Source organism: Physella acuta, unplaced genomic scaffold, assembly GCF_028476545.2.
Source record: "Physella acuta isolate Inbredline_101_S28 unplaced genomic scaffold, ASM2847654v3 ptg002229l, whole genome shotgun sequence".
Lineage (NCBI taxonomy): Eukaryota > Metazoa > Mollusca > Gastropoda > Physidae > Physella > Physella acuta.
Window position 1 is genome coordinate 36,590 of NW_026733729.1, and position 12,741 is coordinate 49,330.

Here is a 12,741-nt window from a genome sequence, read left to right on the forward strand (position 1 = left end):
GTATATTTGTGTAACACGACCAAGTAGATATGAAAGAGTAAAAAAATCATCTCTTAATGTCAAACGTTGCTGAAGGGAGCTTACACTCATTAATCTGTCAGTGAAAAAAAAATCTGTTTACATTTTTAAAGATAAACCGGATTTGAAAAACCGGATTGAAAACTACCGCAGTAGGAGAACGTATGTGCTATAGAAGATTGTAGTTCATTAATGGGTTTTTTCTAAATTAAAGTGGTTGTTGGGTCATTTAATAACTACTACGCATTCTGGCGACAATAATTTATGGAGTCTTAGTGAACCGCCAAGCAACACGAACGCTGAAATGGCATTTTATAGGGAATACGGATATATTCATGGGCCAATAAATAAAATCAAAACACGTTGCACGTTTTATATCAAAATGTGAGTAAAGACCAGTTTGGAGAAAGTTGTAAACAAACAAAAATTAAATTGAAAATCTGGGGTCGGCGTGATCGAGTCGGTAAAGCTCATGGTTGCAGTTTACTGGGGACAGCCACTCTTCTAGGAGAGACAACTCCAAAATGAAACAACTGCTGCCTTGTAGTTTATTCTTGGTTGGACAAAGGCTATGGAAGCAAATCCAAAAAGAAAAGCAGGTTTAGATCGGAGTCATGGGGCATATCCAGTTGACACGTAATCCTTAATTGTGATGGAGGCGTGGTCGAGTCGGCAAAAGCTCATGGTTGATAAATTTGAAAAAAATTCAAACCCTCTGGCTGATAAGGCTCGATCCCTTCCAACACTAAAAATTAAGAACGAAGAAGAAGAACTGACAATCACATGTATTAAATAAGACAGGTGATGTAGTCTTGGCTAAATATTAGGACTCTAGAAAAGGTTTATGTTCTATTTTTTTTTTACAAAGGTGCAAATAAATGCGACACTATATAGCTCATACGTACAATTTGGCTAAATTTGTAGCGGTTATTTCATCTTTAACTAAAATGGTGGGTACACTTATACATAAAAAAAATATTGATTTTTTTTCTCTGATGTGTTTAACGTAATAAAAACTGGCAGGGAGATAAAAGAACAAAGAGATTATACTAATCCCAGGATAGACGTAACTAACCAGGAACAAATAGGGCACGTGACATACGTGACATACCTAGTGAATATATTCAGCCACAAACGGTGATAAAATATTTAGCATTAGAACTATGTATTTATTTCACATCAGTGGCGGGACTAGAAAATAAGGGCCACCCCGCAAAATAAATTGTTGTGCCCCCTATACATACATATATATATATATATATATATATATATATATATATATATATATATATATATATATATATATATATATATATATATAGGCCTATATATATAGGCCTATATATATATAGGCCTATATATATATATATATATATATATATATATATATATATATATATATATATATATATATTATTTATATATATATATGTATATATATATATATATATATATATATATATATATATATATATATATATATATATATATGCATAAAACAAAATACAAACATAGAATACTCATTTAGGGCCTGATCTGATTGGGTTTTGAAAAAAAATTCTTTGAAAAAAAATTCAGCACTACCACCGAGACGCCCAGCTTAGATTAGACCAAATTGCCTTTGTATTGAATGTTTACTCGATAATCAATGACGTCATAATAATGTGTGCACTATCCGGCTTGAGATTATTTTCTACTCTGTGCTAAATGTGTCGACGTCATACTTCGTTTTTCGAATTACTATGCATGTTTTTATTTTCCTTGTGTTTTCTCTAGAGCGTTCTTGTCAGATAGATACATAGACAGACAGCGAAACTATTAGTATTAACGAGAAAAATGGCCCGTTGAGGAAGGATACACCGGGCGCTAGGTTGATAGTGCTGTCTCTTTTCTCTAAACTAAAACCAACCCACCCCCCCACACACACCACCCCCCACCCCCACCCCTCCCACCCCCACCCACCCCACACACCACCCCCCCAACCCCACCCACCCCCACCCCACCCCCACCCCCCCCCCCCATTCCCACCCCCAAAAAACCATGTCTACCGTCCCATTCAACGAAATATAATTATATACTTTTTCCAGTGTCCGCCCCCTCCCCGAAAATTCTACCCCCGCCCCCGAAAATTTCAAGTACCCCCCACCCCTCTCCGGGGAGGAAAAAGTCTGAAAGAAACACTGGTGTCGCGCTTAGCCACTACGCGAAGAATTGCATTAAAGAAATTGCGAGAAAACCACTTTTTAGATTAGACACATTAATTAGGCGGTAATTTTATTATAGAGTATCGATAAGGAAACCACCCTACCCCCCCCCCCCCCCACACCCCCCCCCCCACCCCCCAACCCCAAAAAAAACATGTCTACCGTCCCATTCAACGAAATATAATTATATACTTTTTCCAGTGTCCGCCCCCCTCCCCGAAAATTCTACCCCCGCCCCCGAAAATTTCAATTACCCCCACCCCTCTCCGGGGAGGAAAACGTCTGAAAGAAACACTGGTGTCGCGCTTAGCCACTACCCGAAGAATTGCATTAAAGAAATTGCAAGAAAACCACTTTTTAGATTAGACACCTTAATTAGGCGATAATTTTATTATAGAGTATCGATTACGACATTTCTTTTGAGTTGGGGCGGGGGGGCTCAGACGTTCTTACGCGGGGGTGGGGCTTCGCCCCTACCCGAAGAATTCACGCAAACCACCTAGATTAGACAAAATTTCCTTTTTATTCAATGTTTACTCGAAAATCAATGACGTCATACAATTGCGTACACTCTCCGGCTTGCTCTAAGCTAAATGTGACCGCATCATACTTCGTTTTTCGAATTACTGTGCATGTTTTTATTTTGCTTGTGTTTTCTCTACAGCGTTCTTGTCAGATAGATAGATAGATACATAGAGAGACAGCGAAACTATTATATAGAATGGATTAAAAATCATGTCTATAGCCCGAGTTCCCATCCCCTGTTATTTTATATAAGAATATTCGAGAAAGTTTAGGGGAGATCACTCCCGGTTTATTACTTTCTCGTATAGATCTACGAAGCATAGAGAAAGTATTGAAATCGTGTAAAAAAAAAAAATCGAGATTTTAGCAAATCTACACGTTGTACACTTCCTAAGTTTTACACTTTTGTCCGTATGTCTGTGTGTGTGTATCTGTGAACACGATAACTTGAGTACCTTTACAGCTAGGTTGATGAAATTTCATATATAAGTATTATATAAATTGTGTGGTTCTGTATCAACTTTTCGGCGATTTCCGGTAACCGGAAATGGAACTTATTCTACTTTCAATTTTTCAAAAGCCTATAGCTTGAGTACTGTTTGAGATAGATTAATGAAATTTCACATGTAAGTAAAAGGTCTAATTCTCTGCCTTCTGTAAAATTTTAGTTATTTCCGTTCACTGGAAGTAGTAATTTACGCTATTTCCGATTTCTCAAAAAATGCTTGTGAATTTATAAAGTACTAATGCTTACGACATATACTTAAAATAAGATGACCAGACAAAATATCAAAGACATGTGGCGAACTTTAAAGCAACAGCCAATAGTCGGGCAATAGAGACAGATGTCAAGGCCCGAAAATGGGGATTGATTGGACACACATTAAGAAAGGAAAAAGAAAACATCGCAATGTATGCTTTAGACTGGAATCCCAGGGAAAAAGGAGGGTGTGCCGGCCAAGGAAGACATGGAGAAGAACGGTTGAAGAAGAGGCGAAAGTAGCTGGGCACACATGGGCACAGATAAAGGGGGCAGCCCAAAACCGAGTCCGATGGAGATGTGTGGTTGCAGCCCTTTGCTCCCCAGGGGCCACAAAGGAATGATGATGATGATGAATATTCCGCACTATTATACACATATTGTTTTGGAGTTCACTTAATTGGTGCGAAATTTTTTTTCTTCGAGATTCTATTCTATTTAAAAAAGTTTAAGTAATTAAAATGGATTAAAAATCATGTCTATATCCCGAGTTGCCATCCCCTGTAGTGTTATATATAATTTTTGAGAAAGTTTAGGGGAGATCACTCCCGGTTTATTTTAAAAGAAGGTCTTGCTGAACTCTGTCAATATTTTAACCAATTTCTGTTACAATTTATTAAAACTGTTTTCTAAAACGCGAAATAACGACTAAAATTCGTTTTCTAACATTACTTTTTTATTATGCAAAAGAATGACGTCACACTATCTGAGCCTCCCGCCCCCAACCCCCAGATCACACACCGTCACAAAATTACGTACCTCCTCCCCTCTACGAGTGTGACGTCATTTATGGACAACCCCTTAGTGAATTTATAGAAAAAGATCTACTACTAAGTTTAACTGATACACCTAGTTGCGTATACGAAAACAAACTACACTATGCTAAAAAAGATAGGCAAATGTTCAAACCACTTTCATGACTAGAGTTTCGCCCAGGTATCTCTTCGGGGTGGGGGGGGGGGGGGGGGCGAAGAATGTCTACCGCCCCACCCCACGAATGAAATGGAATTTTATAGAAAGCATATACTTGTACCAGTGACCAGCCCCCCCCCCCCCCCCCCCCCCCCCGAAAATATCAAGTGCCTCCTCCCCCCTCGGACGGAGAAAAAAGTATGGAAGAAACACATCTAAAACTCTTCTTTAGATAGCCTAATAGGTATAGGGCTGCCTATAAGCTCATTTAAGTAGCTCTGCATTAAACTAATAAAAAGCAATAGCTTCTCTTAATTATTATTTAAATAATAAAGAATTACATAGCTATAAAAAGTTTTTTTCATAAAAAAGTAACGCTGTTCACAATTTTCCGCGGGCATTAAATTAAATTAAACATAGGCCTACCCATTACCTATTAATTAATAATTACTCGATTCGTTACGGCCCGAAAAGAGTTTGGGTTTATGTTTGTGTGGTCTCTTGTCTCACGATGCGTATGAATCTTCTTATATATATATATATATATATATATATATATATATATATATATATAGGGGCCTATATATATATATATATATCTGAGGCTTAGCGAGGGGGGTACATATGTCCCGGGCGCCGACCTTTTCTAGTTCCGCCACTGCTACTACTAAATCTATAGGTCTGGATTTTTTTTCAGGCATATCCCCAGGTCCACGTCCTCAGACCACCCCCCTCCCCCCGGACAATATAGAGATAATATATTACTTAGATCTAGATCTAGACTTCTATGCAGTCATGCAGACCTGGAAAATAGCGCACTATCTGCACCCCGTTCAAATAATAACAATAATATTATGATCCAACTTTTTAAAAAATAAAAATGGCAGCGCCCACAACAGATGCTTCGCATCAAGCAACTTTCAAGCGCTTGCTTGATAAAGAAACTAAAGGACAAGTTAAAAAAGTTACTCACAAACACATGCTTTGCTCTGATGTACCATGGTAAAAAAAAAAGTTTTGGAATATAAACTAATAAAACTAAATTTAAATAGATCTAGATCAGTGGTTCCCAACCTTTTTCGAGTGGCGACCCCCTTTTATAAAAAGTAAGTGACCCGCGACCCCCATAGAATTAAAAAGCCGAAATTAGTGTGGAAATTAATAAGCACTAAAATAAGATTTTCTAGTAGACTTTCAATGTGAATTACTCTTGATAACTATTTTAATAGCATGAGTATTATTGCATACTATTCACTAAACCTTCGTGGTTAAATTTTTAATTAAAAAAAAAATTGTTAACGCCAACCTATGTCATTATAATTATCTTAATTTTGTTTTTAATCGAAAAATAGTGTTCAAAATATATTCTCGAAAAGTAAATCAAATTTACGTTTGGATATAAATGGTGAATAATACACCAAAATTGTGTCTGCAGTTTTTCATCTTACGCGAAATCATTCTTCAAATCAAAGCATTCATCTTGTAATTCTCGGGAATTCTGGCAACATCAAAGGAAGAAGAGAATGGGTAATGCGTAAATGCAGATTCTTCTTTTTCAGCTCAGAGAAAGCGATGCAGTTCGTTTTCAAGAGATTCAAGATGCCCAGAAATCGCTTCTTTCAAAATTTTAATTATCTCACAATCAGTTTCATCTACCACACCGCAGAGTTTCTCAAATTTACAATATTTCCAAAATTTATTTTCTTTACCGATTTTGCAGCTTTGATAAAAAATGCCCCGAGATTATCATGGAAAGTTATAATATTCGTTCACTTTCCCCGAAGTTTCAGGTTAAGCTTATCTTGATGTTCGAACACATCTGCTAGGTATGATACTCTCTCCAACCACTCTATGTCGTTTTAAGTATACCAAAAGGTCTTGTTTCCTTTGCATTTCCAAGAACAATTTGATTTCAGATTTCATTTCATAAACACAATTTACAACATTTCGTTTGACAGCCAGCATACTGTAGTGTAGAAGAGCAGAACCTCGTGACCTATTAATGTTTTTGCTCAGTTCTTTGAAGGTACCAGATTTTATATAGTTTACGACTTATACTAACAATGGACTCTTGATGTCGATTGGTTAGGGCAGTGGTTATGGAGCTAAATCTTTTCTGTTTTCTGAAAGCCCGATTTTGATCTAAACATAGATGGCGCACCATCTGTACAAACCCCCACAGCCGTTCTAACCCATTTTAATCATCCAGTTTCAAAAAAGGTATTTATTTTCTCCATGCTATCTTCACAAAAGAGCAACTCTTCTTTGCTATCATCTGCATGAACATAGATACAGACCAGCAACTGCGAACACGAACTCACGTCTGTTGATTTATCAACTTGAAAAGCAAACAATGGTGAAAGCTTAATTTCAATAAAAATGTGTTATTTAACATTTACGTACATGCAGCGTTTGATGAGATTTTCTCCTATTGTTTTTTTTTTTTTTTTTTTTTTTTTTTGCTTGGCATTTTCTATCGCGACTCTATTTGATGCTTGCACTAATGCTGGTGAAAACTTCCTGTTCGATCAATCTATGGCGTTTGCAACTAGCTTCTTACCGACGAAAGAACTCCATATATTTTTTGGTGTGTTCCGAATGACTCGTCTCAAACGGCGTTTAAGTTTTGAATATTTCATAGATTCGTGACTGAGAACAGCTTTGTACAGTGCGCTTTGTTTCTTCTCTATTACATTTCCAGTGATGTTAATTAATGAAGCCGAATTAAAAAAAAAATCTTCTAAATATTCATGTTTTGTTTCAAATTACTAAGGTTTAGTATATCAGTTGGCGACCCCTCAGAAAGACCTTCGCGACCCCCAGGTTGGGAACCCGTGATCTAGATCATAGATTCGGCCTAACTTAGTTGTAGTGACAGTAGTTCTAGATTAGATCTAGATCTAGATCTGGGTCCTGGGGTAATCTATCGTTTTGGGTACGTAAAATCGCTCGCGATTTGTAATGTGAAAAACAGGTGACTCCTTAAATTTTAATAAATATTTCACATGTTGATGAGGATTTATGTTTTAAAAAATTCAAAAATGTTTCCTTGTTTAATGTATGTACCTGTTTTTAAACAAGTGAATTAAAACTTTTCAGTAATAAATGTTAACTAGCGATGTTTCCAACAGATGCAACCATGCTCATTTATTATAGCAGCCATCTTGTTTAAGTTTTATTTTTAAAACTTATAGCGCGAGATTCAGGGGGATTTTACAAATGGCTGCTGTTTATATAGCAAATCTTGCTCGCAAACACCGCTGTTTAAAGTTAATTTCGTGCCTATAGGCCCTATTGATATATTTAGCCATTGATTTAGGTTTATTATTCATTTATCTATAATATTTGACACAAATATTTCACAATATACTTCTATGAAAGCCTTGACAATGAAGTAATTTCTTCGTACATTACTAGCCGCGGGCGATTTTACGTACCTAAAACGATAGATTACCACTATATATATCTTGCATTTTTTTCTTGGTGTCACCCTCTCATCAATGGTGTCACCCGGAGCGGTCCGCGACCCCAGCCCCCACCTCGCGACAGCTCTGAGTAGTGAGTAGGCCATCTAGATTAGAATGTTGCCGTAAACAGTATCTAGATCTATATACAGCAAGGCTGGATCAATTGACATAAAAAATAGACTTTTTATGATTTTTTTCCTATCACTATCAGTATCAGGTTTTTTTATCTTGTTGAGTTAAAGGGACTAATATAAACTAAAGATTAAATATCGTAAAGTATTTATTATCACTTTTTATTGCAATTTTTCTAGGCCACGACCAGATGATTGCATACAGAAAAAAATAGTATCCAAATTAACAGAGTGAGTGTCTTTTTAGCTCTTTCAAATCTTTGCCTGCCAAAAATTATACACATTTCATATTTTTGTGATTGCCTCTGCTTCCACATTTAAATGTGTCCAAAACCAAATGTTTGGTAAATGGAAAGCCAACATAACCATTGAAAAGAAAAGCAACTGGGTATTATAATGGCCACATAATCTATACAATTCCTACAGAAGCTGATCAACACTGTCAAATCTGTCCATACTAACCATTCAGTTCAGTCTGAGATTGAGTTTTTTGTTTAACAGCTATGGGTTTTTTTAACCTACAATTTTATTTTATGTGGAGGCCTAAAAGTTTTTTAGACCTTTATAATAAACATTAATAGTTAAGACTTAAACTGGAATGTTACAATGTTGATTAGATATGTGGTGCAGCATTCATTTGTCAGATTTTATTTAGAATAGAATATTAGTATTAACAAATTATATCTTTACAGAAAACTGAAAAGCTTGCCGAATATCTTTAAATCCCCAAAAAACACACCCAAAGAGGATCTGGTCAAAAAAAGCAAAATCAGGTAGGTCTATATTTTTTTCAGATTGTCATTTAACAAGTTATTTCCTATAATAATCAATAAATAAAAGTTTATAGGGAATTTTGTTTTCTATTTTAGGTCACAGCTTACCATTGGCACTTCCTGTGTGTTTCGTGCTCTGGAACGAGATCAGTTAACATGTGTTCTCTTGTCTGGGGAAGCAACACCTGCCATCATTGTCAACCATGTGATATCGCTGTGCCAGGAAAAAGGCTGCCCACTTGTGTGTGTTAACCAGTTAGCCCCCTCAGTAGCTGCAAGTACAGACTCAAAGTGTTTTCCGTTGGCCATTGGATTTAAAGTAACTTGCTTTTAGTTGTTTTATTTTCTTTCCTAGTCTGTGTTCCAAGTTTTTGTGTTGATGTGTAATTCATTGGCATGAAGCTTCTGAATTAGATATGAAATGGTCAACTTGGTGTAGCAATTATGGAATTAAGTTTAGACATTTTTTGATAGGGTGAAAGGTTTTTTAAACAATAGAACTATTTTGTTTAATTGTGCACATTTAACAGATCCTACTATAATAGTTGATTAATGAATGTATTCACATTAATTTAATTTAAATGTGATAGCTTTGTAGGGTTGGTTTTTATGCTCACATAAATCTAATAGGATTTAGATAGCAGTTGATGAATGAAAAAGGCTACACTGTTGTACTAGTCTGAAGCGGTCATGGAATTGTGAATTATATCATATCAGTTGTTTTTTTGTCACCATCAGCATGTAGATGAATTTTTATTGCAATCACTGTATAGTTTACATTATTTGTTTTTGTTTAAACTAGGTTTGGTTTATCTTTTTTAGAAACTAGACAACAATTCAGAATCAGATTTTACTGAAATAATATCATTGATAAGAGAAGTTAGCTCCACCAAACCTCATGCTCCTGTTAAAACAAGTGAAACACCAGCACAGGGTAGTAATCCAGCACAGTCTCACAATATCAGGTAAAGTGTTTTTGATTAGTTAATTTTTTTATACTGCTCATCTCAGTGATATTTTGTAAAATGAGTCATAAGTGCTCAATAAGATTTTCTGTTATTTCCATAAATGTGATAATTGAATCTTTATTTTTTATTCCGCAATTTGAACAATTGTAGACCTTGCAGAGTAAATAAAAATGATGAGTCAGATATCCTTGAAGAAATAAAAAGGTAATTTTTTCATCTTTCTTCGTGTATATTTAAAAAGCATGTCAATAATTAATGTTTAAAATGTAAATGCTTAGATATGTGGTATAGGTTAAAATAAAACAAAAAATAAATTTACAAATTTTTTTTGCAGGGTATTTGGATCATTAGTAATTCAGGGTCAGGATGTAAAGCCAGACATAAAACAGAAAAGGAAAAAAAAGAAACCAAAGGGAAACCTGAAGGATTGTTTTGACAAACAATCTCAGTAAGTTTTAGTTTAATCTTTCTGTTTGAGAAGCATAGGGAGCATAGTTAACAAATGAACCTGATTTGCTTTCTTTTTCATTTTTTAAGTCCATGTCATTCCAGCCTTCCCATCTGCTTCTTGACTTTTAAATTTTTGGGAGATGGGATTATTTTTTTTGCTCATGTCAATTTGCCATGTTAGGTGTCTAATGTAATGTTTGTATAAAAAGAGTGAAAGGCAAAGTGCTGAACATGAATAGAAATTATTTTATTTCTAAAAGTTACTCACATGGGTACCAGCACATCATTTGAAAGTGTGTCAAAGGTGACCTTTGATAGTTGAAAATTGTCACTCCTACTTTTTACATTTATATCTGTGCTATAAGGATAGGTAAGATAAGTAAATTCTTTATGAATTCTTTTTTTGAAGATCATTGTGTATAGTTCAGTTCCATACTTACTTTGTCTACTGAACTGTGTTTGTTTAGATTTTTACATTTTGTTCCCATCCACAATTTTGTTTTACTCAACAGCCAGCAGTTTGATTTTGGAAGGAACACTGTGTTTGATTTTCTTCAGAGAGGAAAGCTAGAATTGGTTTTAATCTCAGAGGAAATGGTACCAATTTTACAAGCAGAGCATGCCGCTCGTTCCTTTTTGTTGGCTGCATCCCAATCAAAATGTCCAGTCATTGTTGTCCCAGGTCTGGTCCAGGTGTTCAGAGCATTGTGCCAGGGGTGTGTTTCTGTTTTAGGGGTCAAGGTGAGACTGTGAACAGTGTTTGTAGTTCTGTTTAAACAGTAAGTCTTTATTCTAGTACCTATATGGTTTGTGTGATCCTGGCTATTAGTACATTCAACCTTTTGGAATAGTATATTTTTTGTGTAACATGCAGTATTAAATTAAAAAAACAAACAAAGACCCAGTGGGAGTGAAATTATTTGAACATAAAACCTTCCACACTTTGAGGCCAAAAATGTGTCCCCCACACCATAATGTATTTACATACTTAAATTTTTATCTTGTTTCAGAAGCACTCAAACCTTTCACCAGATAGCCCTGCACATTTCCAAGTTCTCATAGACAAGTGTTTAAAGGCCCTGGCCAGTCCTGACTGTACAACAAACAGTGGAGCACTGCCGTCAGCTGTAGGTATAGAGGGCGATCTCCAGCTGTCAGGTGATAATACGGTGCAAAGCATGGACACTGTCCAGGCATCAGGCGAGGTAACGCAAAACGTTCTGGCGTCAGGTGAAACAGCGCAAGACATGACACCTGCTGAAGAGGACTATTCCTACCTGTATGTGCTGAAAAAAGACTCCCTAGACCTGAAAGACGTCCTGTCAAAGTACAAAGAGGAAGAAGAGAAAACCAAAAAAAACTTGACATTTTCATCAGATTTCATCCAACTCTCATCATCAAGTTCCCCAGCTGCTCTGGGTAAGGTTGAGCCGGTGAGAAAAGAAAACAAAACTACTCCCAAACAAGGGAAAAGAAAACTCCAGACCACAGCTGTCATTTCAAACAGCAGTCAGGCTGTTCATTCAGCTCAGCCTGTTGCTGCTGGGGAGTTCATTTCTTTCTCTTCTGGTACCTGTGATGAAACAGGCAGCCAAAAGCTGACAAGTCAAGTTGAAGACCCTCCCATGTTTGCTATATCTAGAGCTGGGAGTCATGATTTAACAAAGTCAGGTACAGCACCACCTGACCATTCAGAAAGTAGTGACACTCCCATGTTTGCTATATCTAGAGCTGGGAATCATGACTTAACAAAGTCAGGTACAGCACCACCTGACCACTCAGAAAGTAGTGACACTCCTATATTTGCTATATCCAGAGCTGGGAGTCATGACTTTAAAAAGGCAGAAAGTCATGACTTAACCAAGTCAAGAAAAGCTGGAAAAAGTGTTCAGAAAATTGATGACGACGACGCCCAAGTACTTGGTGCCTTCAAAGCACCACAAGCCAACCCACCGGATGTTCCTCAGTTTATTTATTTGCCCGTGTCTTCCAAGAAAAACCTCAAGAGGAAATTAAAACAAGAGGAAGGATTTATATCTATTTCATACAATGAAGCAAATATAAAAACAATGGTTTCCAATCCGGAGAGGAGACGAAAGAAGAAAAAGAAGAAGAAAAACTGATTCTGCAGTAGGAATATTGTTGATGTAGTGTATGCACTATTAAATAAAAGATTTGCTAGATATAGAACTGTGTTTTAACTTGCTTTTCATAAAATACTTGACAAGATTGTTTATAAAATAGGTCAGTGTTTCCTAAGGTCATGGACGATGAACTTGCATCATGTAAATAAAACACTCTTGTAGCTATGTTAAAAAAAACAGTGGGGAAAATAAATATATATATTTCCTATCATTTGTTTATGAATGTTTAAGAAATTAAATAAAACATTCGAACTAATGTAATACTTGTGAAGTTTCCCTTTTCAAATGTGGTTATCCGTGTGGCATATGAAGTAGAGTTCATCTATTTTATTAACCTCTACATGTGAAAAGATAATGTGGTCAGCACTACACCCAGCCACCTTAACTAA

The 12,741-nt window shown here is 36.1% G+C and overlaps 1 protein-coding gene across 1 annotated transcript; it reads left to right on the top strand.

Moving 5' to 3' along the window:
- The first annotated feature begins 5,270 nt into the window (after nucleotides 1-5,270).
- Nucleotides 5,271-12,530, top strand: LOC131932605 (uncharacterized). Its single transcript, XM_059289538.1, has 9 exons — nucleotides 5,271-5,421; nucleotides 8,198-8,248; nucleotides 8,710-8,790; nucleotides 8,887-9,109; nucleotides 9,613-9,755; nucleotides 9,909-9,962; nucleotides 10,093-10,206; nucleotides 10,721-10,949; nucleotides 11,219-12,530. The coding sequence occupies exons 1-9, from the start codon at nucleotides 5,300-5,302 to the stop codon at nucleotides 12,329-12,331; spliced, it is 2,130 nt and encodes a 709-aa protein (XP_059145521.1). The 5' UTR covers nucleotides 5,271-5,299; the 3' UTR covers nucleotides 12,332-12,530.
- Nucleotides 12,531-12,741: the final 211 nt, after the last annotated feature.